Source organism: Chiloscyllium punctatum, chromosome 30 (assembly GCF_047496795.1).
Source record: "Chiloscyllium punctatum isolate Juve2018m chromosome 30, sChiPun1.3, whole genome shotgun sequence".
NCBI lineage: Eukaryota > Metazoa > Chordata > Chondrichthyes > Orectolobiformes > Hemiscylliidae > Chiloscyllium > Chiloscyllium punctatum.
Window position 1 is genome coordinate 29,450,629 of NC_092768.1, and position 23,204 is coordinate 29,473,832.

Below are 23,204 nucleotides of genomic sequence, written 5' to 3' on the forward strand. Positions count from 1 at the left end.
GACTTTTTTTTCTCCAAAGTTCCAAACCAATGCAACAGCATATACAACAGAAATTGCTGCTCCTGGAATTCGAGGAAATCACCTCCAACACCTAAAACACCTCAAAAAAAAAAAAAGGCACAGCCTGAAATATTTTCCATCCTCCATCTTGCAAATTATCCTGCAAATAAATATTATTTTGTTTAAAACTAAGTGGGTAGGCCAGCTGCATCACTCCTGGAATAGCCACTTTAAACTGCTTAAAATAACTAGCAAAGTTAAGGTCTGGGCTACTTCCCTGAAATTGTTTGAAGGGGGTCTGGCCTCATCCAGAACAACAAATGCAACCCAACTTGAAAGTAAACAGTGGAGAATTCCAAGAGATAAACGGACAAGTTTTCATTCTGCCAGAAAATATTACTGGCAGATATGACATGAAGTGTTAAACTAACAGACAGGTTCTGGCTGTGCACAAAAACTAATCTTATCCTCACCCAGCACACATGAGCTGAGATTAGAGTGACAATCCTTGACATCAAGGCAGCATTTGATCTGACGTGACATCAAGGAACATGAACAAAATTGGACTAAACAGGAATCGGGGAAGCACCATGGGTTGGAATCATAAACAGCTCAAAGAAAGGTGTTGAGGGCAATCATCTCAAGGGAAGGAAGGGTAGCAAAGCCATGGGAATGTACCTCCACATTCTCCACCAAGCCACTTACCACACTGGCTTGGAGAATATATGGGCCATACTTTCACTGTTGCTCAATCAAAAACCATATTGCATAGAGACGACCGTTCACCATTACCTACTCAAGGCAAATGAGGATTGGCTTTGTCAACAAAACTTACATCCCATGAACAATTTTAAAAGTCTGTAACATTTGTAGGTTAGAAATATCATAAAGATACAAGTAACTTCATCCTGATTTCTTCTACTCAGAGCTTAAAGTTTACAAGCTCTGCTAAATCTATTAATGGTTATAGAGTCAGATATGCAGCATGGAAACAACCCTTCAGTCCAGCTTGTTCATGCCAACCAGATATCCTAGACAAATTTGGGCTCATGTGCCAACATTTGGTCCATATGCCTCTAAACACTTCATGCCCATCCAAATGTCTTTTAAACATTGTAATTGTACCCCTTTCCATCACTTCCTCTGGCAGCTCATTCCATACATGCACCACTCTCTGCATGGAATACTTGCCCCTCAGGTCACTTTAAAATCTTTCCCCTCTCACCTTAAACCTATGTCCTCTAGTTTTAGATACCCCCCCCCAACCCAGGGGAAAAGGTTTGTTTACTTAACCTACCCCAGCCCCTCATGATTTTAGAAACCTCAATGGTCACCCCTCAGCCTCCGACGCTCCAGGGAAAACAGCCCCAGCCTATTCAGCCTCTCCCGATAGCTCAAGTCCTCCAATCCTAGCATCATCCTTGTAAATCTTTTCTGAACCCTTCAAGTTTAACAACATTCTTTTTGTAGCAGGGAAAGAATAACTGCACACTGTACACCAAAAGTATCCTAACCAATGCCCTGTGTAGCCACAACACAACCTCCCAACTCCTATACTCAATGCATTGGCATTGACAAAGGTTGTTAACAAGATGACAAGATATTGTAACCAAGTTTAACTTTTAGGTGATCTAGAGTTCCTACTCTCTGAGAAAAAAAAGCACTGCTTTTAACTTTGGAGTAGGCTATTAGACACAAAGCTAGTCTAATTTTCAAAAGGAATGCTGGGACATTACTCTGAACAAAGATTCATCTCCAATCCTCCGCGCTTTGCCTTTAGTTCCAATTTAAAAGTGACACCTTGAAGGGAAAACAAGTCATACATTGCTTACCATCTTTTTGTTCCCCGTCTTTTTGTTACCTCGTCTTGGCTTTATTTCTGGAGAAGGGAAAAACACAAATTTCTATCAGGGTAGATTTGGCCACAGGGGAACTTCAGCCCCAATTTCATACTTAATTTCACAGCAGAAGTTAGTCTGCGGGTACAAGTAATCAAGGCTTGATCAATCTATCAGATTAGATGCAGCTTTGCAGCAGGAGCACAAATCCAGTTCTGGATCACAATCCAGTACTGTTGCTTTTTTCTCCAGTTACTCCTCCTCCTCCTCACACAATCATCAAATTGTTACCTTAACTCTCACTCCATTGTGTTCAAACTTGACCTTCACAAGACTCTTTTGGTAAACTGTGTATAATTTAAGGAAAATAATTTTTTATATAACCTAAAACAAAGCAACATCACTGGTATCCTTAAGGCACAGAACATTACTATTGGACCCATCAAGTCAACATCTTTGCAAGTTTATTTCCTGCGAGAGCTTATCAGTGTCCTTTTGAAATTGTCAATCATCTCTAATTCCATCACAATTTTACATAGTAGGCTCGCTGCTCGTTGGATGCTGCCTGAACTGCTGTGCTCTTCCAGCACCACTAATCCAGGTCATTATTACTCACCGCATGACTCCCCACACTCCCCCCTGTCTATCACGTCCAAAACATTGAATCTGGAAATACCTGGTCCTTTTCTTTTTGCCGACCTTATCAGGGATAACAGCTTTATAAACTATTCCCCTAACCTTGAACGTTGCAGAAAATCTCTCATTCCTGGATCGGTCTCCTTATACCTCTCTCAAAGGCAGTTCCATTTTCCCTATATTTTTTTCCTTTAAAAAGGCAAACTGAGAACTTATTATTTTACACAGCACATTTAATTGCCTTTCGGCAACGTTGGACACAAGACAAAAACTGCTCAGTCTCCTCTGAAAACGTGCAAAAAGATTCTCCTCACTACCTTAAAAGAACAAAGCAGCTTTCTGTTAAAAAATTCATGAGAAGAACCCGACACAAAATCAACAATGTTCTGACTTGAGGCGAGACCTACAATTGAGTTTATGCTGACATTTGAAAACAGAATAGAATAAATATTATATAAGCAAGCACTTCAAAGGAAAATGCAAATTCTAGTCGCTATACTTTTATAGTAAATAATAAACTTAACCATAAGCCTTAAGCATAAGACACAGGAGTGGAAGTAAGGCCATTCTGCCCAAGTCCACTCTGCCATTTAATCAAGGCTGATGGCCATTTCAACTCTACTCAGCTGTATTTTCCCCGTAGCCCTCAATTCCTTGCAAGATCAAAAATTTATCAATCTCTGCCTTGAAGACATTTAATGTCCCGGCCTCCACTGTGCTCCAGGGCAATGAATTCCACAGGCCCACCGCTCTCTGGTTGAAGAAATGTCTCCTTATTTCTGTTCTAAATTGATCCCCTCTAATTCTAAGGCTGTGCCCACAGATCCTAGTCTCCCCGCCTCATGGAACCAACTTCCCAGCATTCACCCTTTCGAAGCCATGCTTTATCTTGTAAATTTCTATTAGATCTCCCCTCAACCTTCTAAACTCTAATGAATACAACCCCAGGATCCTCAGCCGTTCATCGTAAGTTAGGCCTACCATTCCAGGGATCATCCGTGTGAATCTCCACTGGACACGCTCCAGTTCCAGTATGTCCTTCATGAGGTGTGGGGCCCAAAATTGGACACTGTATTCTAAACGTGGCCTAACTAGACCTTTATAAAGTCTCAGAAGCACATCACTGATTTTATATTCCAACCCTCTTGAGATAATTGACAACGTTACATGTGCTTTCTGAATCATGGACTCAACCTGCAAGTTAACCTCTAGAGAATCCTGGACTAGCACTCCCAGATCCCTTTGTACCTCAGCTTTTTGAATTTTCTCACCGTTTAGAAAATAGTCCATGCCTGTACTCTTTCTTCCAAAGTGCAAGACTTCGCATTTGCTCATGTTGAACTTCATCAGCCATTTCCTGAACCACTCTCCTAAACTATCTTAATTTTTCTGCAGCCTCCCCACCTCCTCAGTACTGCCTGCCTGTCCGCCTAACTTCGTATCATTGGCGAACTTCGCCAGAATGCCCCCAGTCCCTTTATTCAGATCATTGATATAAAAAGTGTACAGCTGCAGCCCCAACACTGAACCCTGCGGAACACCACTTGTCACCATCTGCCATTCTAAAAAAGAACCTTTTATCCCAACACTCTGCCTTCTGTCAGACAGCCAATCCCCAATCCATGCTAGTAGCTCACCTCAAACACCATGGGCCCTCATCTTACTCAGCAGCCTCCCATGAGGTACCTTATCAAAGGCCTTTTGGAAGTCTAGATCGATAACATCCACTGGGTTTCCCTGGTTTCCCTACTTGTTACCTGTTCAAAGAATTTTAACAGGCTTCTCAGGCACGACCTCCTCTTACTAAATCTATGTTGACTTGTTCTAATCCGACCCTGCACTTCCAAGAATTTAGAAATCTCATCCTTAATGATGGATTCTAGAATTTTACCTACAACCGAGGTTGGCCTATAATTGGCCTATAATTTTCCATCTTTTGTCTTGATCCTTTCTTGAACAAGGGGGTTACAACAGTGATTTTCCAATCAGCTGAGACTTTCCCTGACTCCAGTGACTTTTGAAAGATCACAACCAACGCCTCCGTTATTTCCTCAGCCACCTCCCTCAGGATTCTCGGATGTAGCCCATCAGGGCCAGGAGATTCATCTATTTTTAGACCTTTTAGCTTTTCTAGCACTTTCTCTTTTGCAATGGCTAATATACTCAACTCTGCCCTGAGTCTCCTTAATTGGTGGGATATTACTCATGTCTTCCATTGTGAAGACTGACACAAAGTACTTAATAAATTCTTCAGCTATTTCCTTATCTCCCAGCACTAGCCTTCCTGCATCACTTTGGAGTGGCTCAATTTCAACTTTTGCCTCGTTTGTTTCTTATGTATTGAAAGAAACTTTTATTATCATTGATCATGTTACTGGTTAGCTTACCGTCATATTTGATCCTCTCCTTCCTCATTTTTCTCTTTATCCTCTGTTTTTTTCAGTCTTCCTAATCTTCTGATTTCCCAGTACTCTAGGCCACTTTATAGGCTCTCTTCTTCTTTGATACATTTCCTAACTTCCTTTGTCAGCCATGGCTGTCTAATTCCCCTCCCCCACCAGACCCTGGCGGATAATCTCTTTTCTTTGGGATGAACCTCTGTACTGTGTCCTCAATTACACCAAGAAACTCCAGCCATTGTTGCTCTACTGTCTTCCCCACAATTATCTTTATTTAACTGTAACACCTTTATATCTGATTTTGCCTTTTCTCTTTCAAACTGCAGACTAAACTCTGCTATGATCGCTGCCTCCTAAGTGTTCCCTTACTTTAAGATCTTTTATATGGTCTGGCTCATTACAAAGCACTAAGTCCAGAATAGCCTGCTCCACTGTGGGCTCCATCACAAGCTGTTCCAAAAATCCATCCTGTAAGCATTCCATGAATTCCCTTTCTTTGGATCCACTAGCAACATTATTCACCCAGGTAAAAACAATGACTGCAGATGCTGGAAAGCAAATACTGGATTAGTGATGCTGGAAGAGCACAGCAGTTCAGGCAGCATCCAACGAGCAGCGAAATCGACGTTTCGGGCAAAAGCCGATGAAGGGCTTTTGCCTGAAACGTCGATTTCGCTGCTTGTTGGATACATTATTCACCCAGTTCATTTGCATATTGAAGTCCCGCATGATCACAGTGACCTTGCCTTTCTGACATGCCCTATCGATTTCCTGGTACATCTTGCGCCCTTCCTGACCACTGCTGAGAGGTCTGTACATAACTCCTATTATGTTTTTTTTGCCTTTGTTTCCTCAACTCCATCTACACAGATTCCACATCATCTGACCCTATGTTATTCAATGCCATAGATTTAATTTCATTTTTAACTAACAAGGCAACCCTCTGCCCACCTCCCTGTCTTTTCAATAAGTTGTAAATCCTTGGATATTTAACTACCAGGCCTGAACTCCCTGCAATCACATCTCTGTGATGCCTACCACATCATAATCATTCACGATTTGTGTCGTTAATTCATCTACTTTGTTATGAGTTCTACGAGCATTCAGGTAAAGCACCTTAATGCTAATTTTCTTATCCTCATGATTTCCAACATCTCAAGTAATACGTCCTAAGTTATCCTTCCTTCTTGCATCATTCTTGGTCTGCCTTGAAATTAAACCCTGCACACATGCTAACCTGCTTCTTATCTTTCTACTTGACTTCATACTCCCTGTTGCTTTCCCTTTCCCCTCCGCACCGACCACACTATTTATCCTTTTCACCAGAACACTGGTTCCAGATTGGTACAGATCGCCCCAGTTCCAAAACTGATGCCAATGTCCCATGAAAGGGAACCCCTCTTTCCCACACCAATCTCTTAGCCTTAATTTTCTTATCCCTATGCCAATTAACATATGGCTCGACCAGTAATCCAAAGACTGTGACCCTCGAGGACCTGTTCCTTAATTTCCTTGCTCCCCAAACAGGTCCTCCTTCCTAGCCTTGTCTATGTTGTCAGTGCTAATGTGGATGACAACAACTGGATCTTCTCCCTCTTGCTCCAATATCCTTTCAAGACAGTCGGAGATGTCCTACACCGTAGCACCAGGTAGACAACATACCATGCGGGACTCCCAATCCGGCTCGCAAAGGATACTATCTGTCCCTCTAATTATGGAATCCCCTATAACAACTTGTCTTTTTGCTTCCCCCTCTTGAATGGTCTTCTGCACCATGGTGCCATGGTCAGCTGGCTCATCCTGTCCACAGCCCTTTTGCTCATCCATACAGGGAGCAAAAATCTCATACCTGTTGTACAAGGTCAAGGGTTGAAGCTCCTCCACTCCTGAACGCAGAATCCCTCTACCTACCTCACTTACAGTCACACCCTGTTGTTCCTGATCACGAACTGAATTTGAATTACTTAATCCTGCGTGACTGCCTCCTGAAACAAAGCATCCAGGTAACTCTCCCCCTCCCCGATGTGCCACAGTGTTTGAAGCTCAGATTCCAGATCATCAATTCTGATCCAGAGTTCTTCCAGCAACCAACACTTGCTGCAAATGCGGTCACTGCCGTTCACAATGGGATCAGCCATTGACACCATTAAACTTGACACCATTCTTCATTGATGACCTGAAATTGGCTTTACACACCTCAAAACCCTTTCACGCAAATTTCAATTTTGAAAGTTAAAATCAACTATTAAAGCACTGAATGTTTTACTCAGAAGTGAACATACAAAACAAAAATCACATTCATCATTCTTTAAACTGATAACAGAGTGTTGAGCTTAATGCCAATTTTGCTGAAGTTCCAGAAGTCAATTAGTCCACCTTCTGTCTCTGTAAATATAACACCCATACATTTCAGTTTACAGTCGATTTTCTGAATCTGCAATCATTTGCGCCAAACCCCTGCACCCAGCACAGCTCACCTTCTTCTTCCTCCTCATCACTGGCTCCCACTGAGAGCTTACTCAGATTCTCAATCACATCGTCAACATCCTCATCCTTTTTCTTTTTGTTCCGTTCTTTTCTCTTATCACGTTTTTTCTTCTGTTGCTATTAAACAAGCATTGAGACAAAACAAATGGGTGGAAACCATTACAACATATAATTTCATTCAAAAATAAATAGTATTTGCATTTATAAAACACAGCATTTAGTGATTCCAGTATTTCCAGCTAGAATAGAAATGATCAATGACTCCACCTGATGGTCATATCTTTAGTCTGCTTTGCTGCAAATAACTATCCTTAATCACAAAACTTTGTTGATGAGGTAATGCTATTATTATTGGCAGCGTTTATTGTTTGGGCACAAATATTACTTGTTGCACTTGGAGCTGTGTTTTCGTAAAATGAAAACATATATAATGTCTGCCATTGAGTCCCAATTCAGATCCTACTCAGTAGGCAACACAGCCCTATAAATAGACAACTTATAAGAGCACTTCATTGCATTGTTGAAATACCCTACAACATTTTATACAGTGAATTACCTTTGAAGTGCTATCCTTTATCTGTGTGCATAAGGAGTTGATAGATTTTATTGGTAACAGTTGGTAATTATATGGGTCACATAAGTGTACAAACTTTAAGTCCCATTTGGAGACAGTCAGTTGCAAATCTCACTATTGTTTCACTCCAAATATGGACAAAATAGCTCAATTTCAGGTACGCTAAGAGTGACTGCCTCACTCCATCAGAACACTTGGCCATGTATGGCAACAGCCAGCCCTAGCAAAACTGAAGTTAATGGGAAATGCTTGACCAATTGACCAAGACTCTTCACCAAGGTTAGTGGATTAACTTGTGCTAGGTACTGTTATGAAGATGTAGGTGTGTACTGTACCTTTAAGAGAGAGAGAGAGGAAGTGGGGCAATGATAACTGAAAGCACAAAATGTGCAGAACAATTTAAAAATGTAACACTTGGTTGACACAAATAGCTGGTGAGGTGTTGCCATGGTACAACAAGAAGTTCAAATTCAGCCAGTTTAAATTATGCACCAGATACCAAAGTCTAACTGAATTTTACTTTTATTGTTTGGAATGACATCAAACCAATGAAATGATCTGATGTTTTGGAGTATAAAACCGGACATTTTGAAGAGTTGGGGACAACAGTAAAGAGCACCAACAAGTACAGACTGCTAGCCAAATAACTCTCTAAAAGGTACCTAAGAAAAGTTGTGCAGCAGAAGACTGAAGAAAAGGCAAACCAGGAAAACGCAGAGCAAGATCTAGAGTGGAAAACCTACAAAGGAATGGCGGGACTACCTTACGCTGAAAGACTGGAGCGACTGGGCTTGTACACCCCTGAGTTTAGAAGACTGAGAGGGGATCTGATTGAGACGTATAAGATTATTAAAGGATTGGACACTCTGGAGGCAGGAAACATGTTTCCGCTGATGGGTGAGTCCCGAACCAGGGGACACAGCTTAAAAATAACGGGTAGACCATTTATGACAGAGATGAGGAGAAACTTCTTCATGCAGAGAGTGGTGGCTGTGTGGAATGCTCTGCCCCAGAGGGCAGTGGAGGCCTAGTCTCTGGATTCATTTAAGAAAGAGTTGGATAGAGCTCTCAAGGATAGTGGAATAAAGGGTTATGGAGATAAGGCAGATACAGGATACTGATTGAGGATGATCAGCCATGATCACATTGAATGGTGGTGCAGGCTCAAAGGGCAGAATAGCCTACTCCTGTACCTATTGTCTATTGACTTTGACAGCTGGCTGGTTTTTGAGATGTGGTTTTTTTTCTGTAAATTTTAATCGGGGTTTTTTTTAAATCAGACCAGTTTTGTACAGTGGGAGGTAAAAGATAGATTTAAGAAAAAGGAGTTGTAAATAGTTGTTGTTTTAATGATCTCTTTTGAATTTAAAGAATAAAATTGCTAATTTTTACATTAAATAGTGAGATCTGAGATAATTCTTTACCTCTTGAAATTTAACAGATTACGGCTCGAGATGAGCTTCTGTGTGTCGGGTTTAAATCAGCAAAGGGGTTTACCCCATGTCGTAACAGTACAGTCTGTTCTGCTGTAACGTGTTTCTTCAATGTGAATTGGCTTTAATACGATTGAAGAATTTAGACAGTTATTCGTTGAATACAAACATCAACACCTATTAATTTCCCTTGATGCTGGACATCATTCTGACTTGAAAATATCACTGTTCATTCCTCATCGCTAGGTCAAAATCTTGGAACTCCCTCCTGAGGAGCATGTGCGAGTACCTTCCCCACGTGGACTGCAAGATTTCAAATGGAGCTCACCACCACTTTTAATTGGCACTTAGGGGGGTTAACAATAAATACTTATCTTGCCAGCATACAACATCTAAAAAAATGATTAAAAGTCAATATGCAGACACCCAGATACTGATGTAAATTCCACACTGCATTCTTTTTCTGTAACTCCTTCTAACAGATGTGATTCCAAATTCATGACAACATCCCCATTACCTGCTGTTCTAGGATGACTGCCTCTTCTGCTTTAATTTGCTTATCATCAGCTGCCAGCTCCTCAAAGAACTAGTGAAAGAAAAAGAAAATAATCTCATGATAAACTGGTCTGAAGATCATGTCATCTTAAGAAGCCACTATTTCTATAAAGTTTGAGGTCTTTCATGACGAACAATATTAGCAGTAAAAAAGATCGGGTGTAAAAATCATGGTTTCTTACTGTGACAAAAACACAGTATAATAAACTTTTAATAGCATCATGGGCATCAGTCATCAAGACAGGCTGAAAAGTAATTGAATACCAAACATGGGACAGTAGTGTCAGTAGGTGTAACTATAAGATTGTTTAAGCTGCTTTCCAACATGGCTGGCCCAAGAAAGACATCTCAGTCAACATCCAGGCATTAGTGACTGCATCTTGGTTAATGTTAGCCCAAAATATGGATCAACTAGCCAATTGCCACTTCAGTACCTGCTCCAATTAAGCACCTCCTCATGAATCTCTTCTCAACATTATGCCGCATCAGGGAAAGGAAACATTACCTGGATAATTTGTTCCAGGGCATAGTCACATCCCTCAGACGAGACAGTTCAAAATTAGTCTGTGATCAGGGACCAGATGGCATGACTGCAAGTGAAGCAGTACAAGGACATAGAGTTGCTAAATAAAAGGGGCAAAAGGAGAGGAAATAAACAATAACTACCACGAGAGAACAGTTGAGGGAAAACAACAGGGCTAACAACCAATAAGTCCCTCGGACCTAATCAGATGCATCCTAGGGTATTAAAGGAAGTAGCTACAAAAGTAGTGGTTACAACTTTCCAAGAATCCTTACAATTTGAAAAAGTCCCAGAAGGTTAGAAAATTGCCCATTAAACACCTATGATTAAAATGGGGAGGGGACAAAAAAAAGGTAACTATCAGCCAGTTTGCTTAATGTTCTTTTCATATAAAAAGGAATAGCCCAGAGGAATTTTGAGAAAGACATTTTTTACAGAACCATTAGGAAATGGCGTTTGCAGCATAATGCACAACAGAATCTGCACTGATCACCATAGCCATCAGTAACAGCCCCTTGATTGAGCGGTGACTTAGAGGAAGAGCTTCATTTATATGAAAAGCTAATCGTCAGATTAATTTTCACATTAGATGTCTGTTGTAGTTCTCATGTAATTTTCTAAGCATATAACCAAAAAGCATAATACTTAACAGAAATTCAAAAAGGATGTTAAAATACACAACTTTGATTATGGAACATTCCGACTGCAGGTGTTACAGTCAAAACGGGAGGAAAACAAAGAATGAAAAAGTCTCAGTTTCATTCCTACAAACTAAGTTCACAGAATGAATTTGATAACAGGATTGGTAACAATAGCCTGAGAATCAATGTTGGGAAGAAGTAACAAGATCCAAGTTGTAACTTTTGATCATTGTATAGCGATAACTATTGCTGGAAGTTGTGCTGCTGACTGTTTGCAGTGTTTTATCAAAGCCAGACCAGCAACACTCACTGTTGAGCTTCGAATACACCTGAATAGTAACTCTGTGAGGCGAAAATGGAAGAAATTTGAAGATAAAATACTGGGGTAACTTTTATTCTACTCTGACACTGTATAGAAACTGAAGGTTGAAGAGAGTGGAACACTGCACCACAAACAAATCTGTGGGCACTTAACATGCACAGAGGGGCCAACAAAGAAATTTACATTAAAGATAGACATTAAATGCAGAGGTTACAAGGTTACGAAAAACCATTCTTGAAATGGGGGTGGTGGGAGAACAGCGAGACAGAAGGAGCCCACATATCACAATGGATGGCACCATCACAAGGCAGATCAAACCAATTCTTCTACGAACTTGACCTGTCCAGAGCAAAATAATTCAAGAAACCGAGTGCATGTTTGCAAAATATAATAAAAACTTAAAAGTTTATGTATGGATATCTACGTACCGATTTCTTGGCCTTCTTATCTTTCTTCCCTTTTTTCAGGACTGCATGGAAATAATGAAAATCTTAGTGTCGCGAAGTAATGATTTTTCTTTTTTTAAAAAAAGAAATGAAATACCAGAAGCTTAAAGCTCCTGTCAGTATGATTTGGTTTTAACTATTCCCATCCAGGTTAGAGGGCTGGATTTATCCATAACATGAATTTCAGCAATAAAATCACAGCCCATGATCAATACATTAATACTTACTGCAACATTAAGTATAAACATAATTATTGATGGTAGACAAAGTAGTTTTCTAAATAATTTTATTTACCTTACAGGTATCCTGCTTCAATTCAATTTAAAAATGACTATAGATAAAAATGAAGGAACCAATTTTCTTGAGTGAAGGAAACAATTTTATTACATACAAATCCTGAAAAAATAAAATGCATTGTCAAATACAGGGCATAGGAAGTAATTTTTAAAAGGGTGTCTAGTGCAGGCAACAGTTCTGACAATTGCAGCTTAAAGTTCAAAGTGTTCTTTAATTGTGAGCATGAAACTTCAGACAACAGTTGTGCAGCAGGTGTCTTGTACCCTCAGCAATGGCAAATGTTTCAAATGTGCTTGAGCTCTGTGTTGCTTTTCCATGGAGCTCTGGTTCCTAAGGTTGAGATAGACGCAGCAAGACTGCCAGCTTGTGTGATCAGACATACATGTGAATAAATTTATTCACAATCCAAGTTAGCATTCTGTGGTTTGAAAGCAAAGGCTGGTGGGTGCTTGAGCATTTTTGCAGGTCAGTCAATCAGTCTATTAGTCGTTCATACATATGTCCTACAAACCTGCAGCACATCAACAACAAAATTCATATTCCACATGACCGATCTGAGAGATAGGCAGAACAACTTTTTGGCTTGACTGTAACATCCTAATGAGTAAACAACACCACCATGCTCTACTGTGATATAGTGCCAGACAGCTAGTTCAATCTGTTGCTCAAACATTTGAGACACCTTTGCCTTCCCAAGGTAATCAGAGTTAGACTGTGAAGATTTCAGGGCCAAAGTATGCACAAGCCCTTTCATGAATTTGCAGCATACAGTTGATCATGGTAACCATTATCACAACATAATTCTGATATTCTGTATCTTGGCATCAAGACTACACAGTAAATACATGAACAGGGCCCTACTCGCAAAGGTTGCCAATAAGGTTAATATTGTACAGCAGAGCTGTTGGAATCCCAATGCATATACTCTAGTGAGGAAGAAAAGGACAACCAACTCCCATTCCTAGACGTGATGGTACAGAGAACATCGAACGGAGAATTCACCACAAAGGTATACTGGAAAGCCACACATACAGAGCAAGTCCTAAACTATGAAAGCAACCACCCCAACACACACAAACGAGGTTGCATCAAGACACTATTCAAAAGGGCCACAACACACTGCAGCACACCAGAACTGCAAAAAGAGGAAGAGGAACACCTATACAAGGTATTCGTCAAAAACGGATACCCTCGCAATTTCATCAACAGATGCCTAAGGGAAAGACAACGGAACGAGGACATGCCGCAACCCAAAGGACTAGCCACACTACCATACATCAGGAGCATTTCCAAACTGACAGCCAGACTACTGCGACCACTAGGACTCATAACAGCACACAAACCAACAGCCACTCTCAGACAACAACTCACCAGGGCGAAGGACCCGATACCCAACGTGAGCAAAACCAATGTAGTGTACAAAATCCCATGCAAGGACTGCACAAAACACTACATAGGACAAACAGGAAGACAGCTAACGATCCGTATCCATGAACACCAACTAGCCACGAAACGACACCACCAGCTATCCTTAGTAGCCACACACGCAGATGACAAGCAACATGAATTCGACTGGGACAACACTACCATTATAGGGCAAGCCAAACAGAGAACAGCTAGGAAATTCCTAGAGGCATGGCACTCATCCACAGATTCAATCAACAAGCACATCGACCTGGACCCAATATACCGGCCACTACAGCGGACAGCTGGAACTGACAACCGGAAGCGGCAGAGACAGGCCACTATAAATGCCGGAGGAAACAGCACAGAAGCGCTTCACAGGAGGCTCCCAAGCACTGAGGATGTCACCTAGACAGGGGACGAAACGTCTGCAAGACAAATTCCCAGCACGGCGAACAGAACCACAACGAGCACCCGAGCTACAAATCTTCTCCCAAACTTTTTACAGCAGTCTGTGTGGATCAGACTGTGGGATTTATTTTCTCAGTATTGTTGGGATCGCAGCTCTCTGTGAGGATCAATCTGTGGGATTTATATTCTCAGTATTATTGGGTTAACAGCTGTCTGTGACGATTTGTCTGTGGGATTTACATTTTCAGTATTATTGGGATAACAGCTGTCTGTGAGGAATAGTCTGTGGAATGTATATTCTCAGTATTATTGGGGTAACATCTGTGTGTGAGGATCAGCCTGTGCGATTTATATTCTGTATTATTGAGGTAACAGCGGTCAGTGAAGATCAGTCTGTAGTTTCTATATTCTCAGTATCATTGGGGTGTCAGCTGTCTGTGAGGATCAGTCTGTGGGGTGTATATTCTCAGTATCATTGGGGTAACAGCTGTCCATGAGTATCAAACTGTGAGATCTATATTCTCAGTATTATTGGGGTAAAAGCTGTCTGTGAGGATCAGTCTGTGGGATTTATATTCTCAGTATTATTGGGTTAACAGCTGTCTGTGAGATTTATATTCTCAGTATTATTGGGGTAACAGCTGTCTGTGAGGAATAGTCTGTGGGACTGATATTCTCTGTATTATTTGGGTTACAGCGGTCTGTGGGGTTGATATTCCCAGTATGATGGGGGAAACATCTGTCTGTGAGGATCAGTCGGTTGGGTTTATATTCTCAGTATTATTGGGGTAAGAGCTGTCTGTGAGGATCAGTCTGTGGGATCTATATTCTCAGTATTATTGGGGTAACAGCTGTCTGAGAGGATCAATCGGTGGGGGATTTATATTCTCAGTATTATAGGCATAACAGCAGTCTTTGAGGATCAGTGTGTGTTTTATATTCTCAGTATTATTGGGGTAACAGCTGTCTGTGAGGATCAGTCAGTGGGGTTTATATTCTGTATTGTTAGGGTAACAGCTGTCTGTGAGGATCAGTCTGTGGGGTTTATATTCTCAGTATTATTGGGGTAACAGCTGTCTGTGAGGATCAGTCTGTGGGGATTTATATTCTCAGTATTATTGGGGTAACAGCTGTCTGTGAGGATCAGTCTGTGGGGTTTATATTCTCAGTATTATTGGGGTAACAGCTGTCTGTGAGGATCAGTCTGGGGTTTATATTCTCAGTATTATTGGGGTAACAGCTGTCTGTGAGGATCAGTCTGTGGAGTTTATATTCTCAGTATTATTGGGGTAACAGCTGTCTGTGAGGATCAGTCTGTGGGGATTTATATTCTCAGTATTATTGGGGTAACAGCTGTCTGTGAGGATCAGTCTGTGTGTTTTATATTCTCAGTATTATTGGGGTAACAGCTGTCTGTGAGGATCAGTCTGTGGGATCTATATTCTCAGTATTATTGGGGTAACAGCTGTCTGTGAGGATCAGTCTGTGGGGATTTATATTCTCAGTATTATTGGGGTAACAGCTGTCTGTGAGGATCAGTCTGTGGGGTTTATATTCTCAGTATTATTGGGGTAACAGCTGTCTGTGAGGATCAGTCTGTGGGATTTATATTCTGTATTATTGGGGTAACAGCTATCTGAGAGGATCAGTCTGTGGGATTTATATTCTCAGTATTATTGGGGTAACAGCTGTCTGTGAGGTTTATATTCTCAGTATTATTGGGGTAACAGCTGTCTGTGAGGTTTATATTCTCAGTATTATTGGGGTAACAGCTGTCTGTGAGGATCAGTCTGGGGTTTATATTCTCAATATTATTGGGGTAACAGCTGTCTGTGAGGATCAGTCTGGGGTTTATATTCTCAGTATTATTGGGGTAACAGCTGTCTGTGAGGATCAGTCTGGGGTTTATATTCTCAGCATTATTGGGGTAACAGCTGTCTGTGAGGATCAGTCTGTGGGGTTTATATTCTCTGTATTATTGGGGTAACAGCTGTCTGTGAGGATCAGTCTGTGGGGTTTATATTCTCTGTATTATTGGGGCAACAGCTGTCTGTGAGGATCAGTCTGTGGGATCTATATTCTCAGTACTATTGGGGTAACAGCTGTCTGTGAGGATCAGTCTGTGGGATCTATATTCTGTATTATTGGGGTAACAGCTGTCTGTGAGGATCAGTCTGTGGGGTTTATATTCTCAGTATTATTGGGGTAACAGCTGTCTGTGAGGATCAGTCTGAGGGATCTATATTCTCAGTATTATTGGGGTAACAGCTGTCTGTGAGGATCAGTCTGTGGGATCTATATTCTCAGTATTATTGGGGTAACAGCTGTCTGTGAGGATCAGTCTGTGGGATCTATATTCTGTATTATTGGGGTAACAGCTGTCTGTGAGAATCAGTCTGTGGGGTTTATATTCTCAGTATTATTGGGGTAACAGCTGTCTGTGAGGATCAGTCTGTGGGGTTTATATTCTCAGTATTATTGGGGTAACAGCTGTCTGTGAGGATCAATCTGTGGGGGATTTATATTCTCAGTATTATTGGGGTAACAGCTGTCTGTGAGGATCAATCTGTGGGGGATTTATATTCTCAGTATTATTGGGGTAACAGCTGTCTGTGAGGATCAGTCTGTGGGGTTTATATTCTCATTATTATTGGGGTAACAGCTGTCTGTGAGGATCAGTCTGTGGGGTTTATATTCTCTGTATTATTGGGGTAACAGCTGTCTGTGAGGATCAGTCTGTGGGGTTTATATTCTCAGCATTATTGGGGTAACAGCTGTCTGTGAGGATCAGTCTGTGGGGTTTATATTCTCTGTATTATTGGGGTAACAGCTGTCTGTGAGGATCAGTCTGTGGGGTTTATATTCTCTGTATTATTGGGGTAACAGCTGTCTGTGAGGATCAGTCTGTGGGGTTTATATTCTCAGTATTATTGGGGTAACAGCTGTCTCTGGGGTTTATATTCTCAGCATTATTGGGGTAACAGCTGTCTGTGAGGATCAGTCTGTGGGGTTTATATTCTCTGTATTATTGGGGTAACAGCTGTCTGTGAGGATCAGTCTGTGGGGTTTATATTCTCTGTATTATTGGGGTAACAGCTGTCTGTGAGGATCAGTCTGTGGGATCTATATTCTCAGTATTATTGGGGTAACAGCTGTCTGTGAGGATCAGTCTGTGGGATCTATATTCTGTATTATTGGGGTAACAGCTGTCTGTGAGGATCAGTCTGTGGGATCTATATTCTCAGTATTATTGGGCTAACAGCTGTCTGTGAGGATCAGTCTGTGGGATCTATATTCTCAGTATTATTGGGGTAACAGCTGTCTGTGAGGATCAGTCTGTGGGATCTATATTCTGTATTATTGGGGTAACAGCTGTCTGTGAGGATCAGTCTGTGGGGTTTATATTCTCAGTATTATTGGGGTAACAGCTGTCTGTGAGGATCAGTCTGAGGGATCTATATTCTCAGTATTATTGGGGTAACAGCTGTCTGTGAGGATCAGTCTGTGGGATTTATATTCTCAGTATTATTGGGGTAACAGCTGTCTGTGAGGATCAGTCTGTGGGGTTTATATTCTCAGTATTATTGGGGTAACAGCTGTCTGTGAGGATCAGTCTGTGGGATCTATATTCTCAGTATTATTGGGGTAACAGCTGTCTGTGAGGATCAGTCTGTGGGATCTATATTCTCAGTATTATTGGGGTAACAGCTGTCTGTGAGGATCAGTCTGTGGGATCTTTATTCTGTATTATTGGGGTAACAGCTGTCTGTGAGGATCAGTCTGTGGGGTTTATATTCTCTGTATAATTGGGGTAACAGCTGTCTGTGAGGATCAGTCTGTGGGGATTTATATTCTCAGTATTATTGGGGTAACAGCTGTCTGTGAGGATCAGTCTGTGGGGTTTATATTCTGTATTATTGGGGTAAGAGCTGTCTGTGAGGATCAGTCTGTGGGGTTTATATTCTCAGTATTATTGGGGTAACAGCTGTCTGTGAGGATCAGTCTGGGGTTTATATTCTCAGTATTATTGGGGTAACAGCTGTCTATGAGGATCAGTCTGTGGAGTTTATATTCTCAGTATTATTGGGGTAACAGCTGTCTGTGAGGATCAGTCTGTGGGGATTTATATTCTCAGTATTATTGGGGTAACAGCTGTCTGTGAGGATCAGTCTGTGTGTTTTATATTCTCAGTATTATTGGGGTAACAGCTGTCTGTGAGGATCAGTCTGTGGGATCTATATTCTCAGTATTATTGGGGTAACAGCTGTCTGTGAGGATCAGTCTGTGGGGATTTATATTCTCAGTATTATTGGGGTAACAGCTGTCTGTGAGGATCAGTCTGTGGGGTTTATATTCTCAGTATTATTGGGGTAACAGCTGTCTGTGGGATCTATATTCTGTATTATTGGGGTAACAGCTGTCTGTGAGGATCAGTCTGTGGGGTTTATATTCTCAGTATTATTGGGGTAACAGCTGTCTGTGAGGATCAGTCTGTGGGATTTATATTCTGTATTATTGGGGTAACAGCTGTCTGAGAGGATCAGTCTGTGGGATTTATATTCTCAGTATTATTGGGGTAACAGCTGTCTGTGAGGTTTATATTCTCAGTATTATTGGGGTAACAGCTGTCTGTGAGGTTTATATTCTCAGTATTATTGGGGTAACAGCTGTCTGTGAGGATCAGTCTGGGGTTTATATTCTCAATATTATTGGGGTAACAGCTGTCTGTGAGGATCAGTCTGGGGTTTATATTCTCAGTATTATTGGGGTAACAGCTGTCTGTGAGGATCAGTCTGGGGTTTATATTCTCAGCATTATTGGGGTAACAGCTGTCTGTGAGGATCAGTCTGTGGGGTTTATATTCTCTGTATTATTGGGGTAACAGCTGTCTGTGAGGATCAGTCTGTGGGGTTTATATTCTCAGTATTATTGGGGTAACAGCTGTCTGTGAGGCTTATATTCTCAGTATTATTGGGGTAACAGCTGTCTGTGAGGATCAGTCTGAGGGATCTATATTCTCAGTATTATTGGGGTAACAGCTGTCTGTGAGGATCAGTCTGTGGGATTTATATTCTCAGTATTATTGGGGTAACAGCTGTCTGTGAGGATCAGTCTATGGGGTTTATATTCTCAGTATTATTGGGGTAACAGCTGTCTGTGAGGATCAGTCTGTGGGATCTATATTCTCAGTATTATTGGGGTAACAGCTGTCTGTGAGGATCAGTCTGTGGGGTTTATACTCAGTATTATTGGGGTAACAGCTGTCTGTGAGGTTTATATTCTCAGTATTATTGGGGTAACAGCTGTCTGTGAGGATCAGTCTGTGGGATCTATATTCTCAGTATTATTGGGGTAACAGCTGTCTGCGAGGATCAGTCTGTGGGGTTTATATTCTGTATTATTGGGGTAACAGCTGTCTGTGAGGATCAGTCTGTGGGGTTTATATTCTGTATTATTGGGGTAACAGCTGTCTGTGAGGATCAGTCTGTGGGATCTATATTCTCAGTATTATTGGGGTAACAGCTGTCTGTGAGGATCAGTCTGTGGGATCTATATTCTCAGTACTATTGGGGTAACAGCTGTCTGTGAGGATCAGTCTGTGGGATCTATATTCTGTATTATTGGGGTAACAGCTGTCTGTGAGGATCAGTCTGTGGGGTTTATATTCTCAGTATTATTGGTGTAACAGCTGTCTGTGAGGATCAGTCTGAGGGATCTATATTCTCAGTATTATTGGGGTAACAGCTGTCTGTGAGGATCAGTCTGTGGGATCTATATTCTCAGTATTATTGGGGTAACAGCTGTCTGTGAGGATCAGTCTGTGGGGTTTATATTCTCTGTATTATTGGGGTAACAGCTGTCTGTGAGGATCAGTCTGTGGGGTTTATATTCTCAGTATTATTGGGGTAACAGCTGTCTGTGAGGATCAGTCTGTGGGATCTATATTCTCAGTATTATTGGGGTAACAGCTGTCTGTGAGGATCAGTCTGTGGGGTTTATATTCTCAGTATTATTGGGGTAACAGCTGTCTGTGAGGATCAATCTGTGGGGGATTTATATTCTCAGTATTATTGGGGTAACAGCTGTCTGTGAGGATCAGTCTGTGGGGTTTATATTCTCAGTATTATTGGGGTAACAGCTGTCTGTGAGGATCAGTCTGTGGGGTTTATATTCTCAGTATTATTGGGGTAACAGCTGTCTGTGAGGATCAGTCTGTGGGGGATTTATATTCTCAGTATTATTGGGGTAACAGCTGTCTGTGAGGATCAATCTGTGGGGGATTTATATTCTCAGTATTATTGGGGTAACAGCTGTCTGTGAGGATCAGTCTGTGGGGTTTATATTCTCAGTATTATTGGGGTAACAGCTGTCTGTGAGGATCAGTCTGTGGGGTTTATATTCTCTGTATTATTGGGGTAACAGCTGTCTGTGAGGATCAGTCTGTGGGGATTTATATTCTCAGTATTATTGGGGTAACAGCTGTCTGTGAGGATCAGTCTGTGGGGTTTATATTCTCAGTATTATTGGGGTAACAGCTGTCTGTGAGGATCAGTCTGGGGTTTATATTCTCAGCATTATTGGGGTAACAGCTGTCTGTGAGGATCAGTCTGTGGGGTTTATATTCTCTGTATTATTGGGGTAACAGCTGTCTGTGAGGATCAGTCTGTGGGGTTTATATTCTCTGTATTATTGGGGTAACAGCTGTCTGTGAGGATCAGTCTGTGGGATCTATATTCTCAGTATTATTGGGGTAACAGCTGTCTGTGAGGATCAGTCTGTGGGATCTATATTCTGTATTATTGGGGTAACAGCTGTCTGTGAGGATCAGTCTGTGGGATCTATATTCTCAGTATTATTGGGCTAACAGCTGTCTGTGAGGATCAGTCTGTGGGATCTATATTCTCAGTATTATTGGGGTAACAGCTGTCTGTGAGGATCAGTCTGTGGGATCTATATTCTGTATTATTGGGGTAACAGCTGTCTGTGAGGATCAGTCTGTGGGGTTTATATTCTCAGTATTATTGGGGTAACAGCTGTCTGTGAGGATCAGTCTGAGGGATCTATATTCTCAGTATTATTGGGGTAACAGCTGTCTGTGAGGATCAGTCTGTGGGATTTATATTCTCAGTATTATTGGGGTAACAGCTGTCTGTGAGGATCAGTCTGTGGGGTTTATATTCTCAGTATTATTGGGGTAACAGCTGTCTGTGAGGATCAGTCTGTGGGATCTATATTCTCAGTATTATTGGGGTAACAGCTGTCTGTGAGGATCAGTCTGTGGGGTTTATATTCTCAGTATTATTGGGGTAACAGCTGTCTGTGAGGTTTATATTCTCAGTATTATTGGGGTAACAGCTGTCTGTGAGGATCAGTCTGTGGGATCTATATTCTCAGTATTATTGGGGTAACAGCTGTCTGTGAGGATCAGTCTGTGGGGTTTATATTCTGTATTATTGGGGTAACAGCTGTCTGTGAGGATCAGTCTGTGGGATCTATATTCTCAGTATTATTGGGGTAACAGCTGTCTGTGAGGATCAGTCTGTGGGATCTATATTCTCAGTATTATTGGGGTAACAGCTGTCTGTGAGGATCAGTCTGTGGGGTTTATATTCTCAGTATTATTGGGGTAACAGCTGTCTGTGAGGATCAGTCTGTGGGGTTTATATTCTCAGTATTATTGGGGTAACAGCTGTCTGTGAGGATCAGTCTGTGGGGTTTATATTCTCAGTATTATTGGGGTAACAGCTGTCTGTGAGGTTTATATTCTCAGTATTATTGGGGTAACAGCTGTCTGTGAGGATCAGTCTGTGGGATCTATATTCTGTATTATTGGGGTAACAGCTGTCTGTGAGGATCAGTCTGTGGGGTTTATATTCTCTGTATAATTGGGGTAACAGCTGTCTGTGAGGATCAGTCTGTGGGGATTTATATTCTCAGTATTATTGGGGTAACAGCTGTCTGTGAGGATCAGTCTGTGGGGTTTATATTCTGTATTATTGGGGTAAGAGCTGTCTGTGAGGATCAGTCTGTGGGGTTTATATTCTCAGTATTATTGGGGTAACAGCTGTCTGTGAGGATCAGTCTGGGGTTTATATTCTCAGTATTATTGGGGTAACAGCTGTCTATGAGGATCAGTCTGTGGAGTTTATATTCTCAGTATTATTGGGGTAACAGCTGTCTGTGAGGATCAGTCTGTGGGGATTTATATTCTCAGTATTATTGGGGTAACAGCTGTCTGTGAGGATCAGTCTGTGTGTTTTATATTCTCAGTATTATTGGGGTAACAGCTGTCTGTGAGGATCAGTCTGTGGGATCTATATTCTCAGTATTATTGGGGTAACAGCTGTCTGTGAGGATCAGTCTGTGGGGATTTATATTCTCAGTATTATTGGGGTAACAGCTGTCTGTGAGGATCAGTCTGTGGGGTTTATATTCTCAGTATTATTGGGGTAACAGCTGTCTGTGGGATCTATATTCTGTATTATTGGGGTAACAGCTGTCTGTGAGGATCAGTCTGTGGGGTTTATATTCTCAGTATTATTGGGGTAACAGCTGTCTGTGAGGATCAGTCTGTGGGATTTATATTCTGTATTATTGGGGTAACAGCTGTCTGTGAGGATCAGTCTGTGGGATTTATATTCTCTGTATAATTGGGGTAACAGCTGTCTGTGAGGATCAGTCTGTGGGATTTATATTCTCAGTATTATTGGGGTAACAGCTGTCTGTGAGGTTTATATTCTCAGTATTATTGGGGTAACAGCTGTCTGTGAGGTTTATATTCTCAGTATTATTGGGGTAACAGCTGTCTGTGAGGATCAGTCTGGGGTTTATATTCTCAATATTATTGGGGTAACAGCTGTCTGTGAGGATCAGTCTGGGGTTTATATTCTCAGTATTATTGGGGTAACAGCTGTCTGTGAGGATCAGTCTGGGGTTTATATTCTCAGCATTATTGGGGTAACAGCTGTCTGTGAGGATCAGTCTGTGGGGTTTATATTCTCTGTATTATTGGGGTAACAGCTGTCTGTGAGGATCAGTCTGTGGGGTTTATATTCTCAGTATTATTGGGGTAACAGCTGTCTGTGAGGCTTATATTCTCAGTATTATTGGGGTAACAGCTGTCTGTGAGGATCAGTCTGTGGGATCTATATTCTCAGTATTATTGGGGTAACAGCTGTCTGTGAGGATCAGTCTGTGGGATCTATATTCTCAGTATTATTGGGGTAACAGCTGTCTG

The 23,204-nt window shown here is 41.4% G+C and overlaps 1 protein-coding gene across 6 annotated transcripts in view; it reads right to left on the minus strand.

Annotated features, from left to right (window-relative positions):
• The window catches only part of abcf1 (ATP-binding cassette, sub-family F (GCN20), member 1), an 82,181-nt gene that overhangs the window by 50,811 nt on the left and 8,166 nt on the right, over positions 1–23,204 (minus strand). For all 6 annotated transcript variants that reach the window (XM_072550165.1, XM_072550167.1, XM_072550166.1 and 3 more), the window contains exons 2-5: positions 11,837–11,877; positions 9,885–9,953; positions 7,351–7,477; positions 1,833–1,879 (exon numbers count right to left, since the gene is read on the minus strand). In XM_072550165.1, coding sequence (XP_072406266.1) covers positions 1,833–1,879; positions 7,351–7,477; positions 9,885–9,953; positions 11,837–11,877 — 284 coding nt within the window. The remainder of the gene's footprint in view (positions 1–1,832; positions 1,880–7,350; positions 7,478–9,884; positions 9,954–11,836; positions 11,878–23,204) is intronic.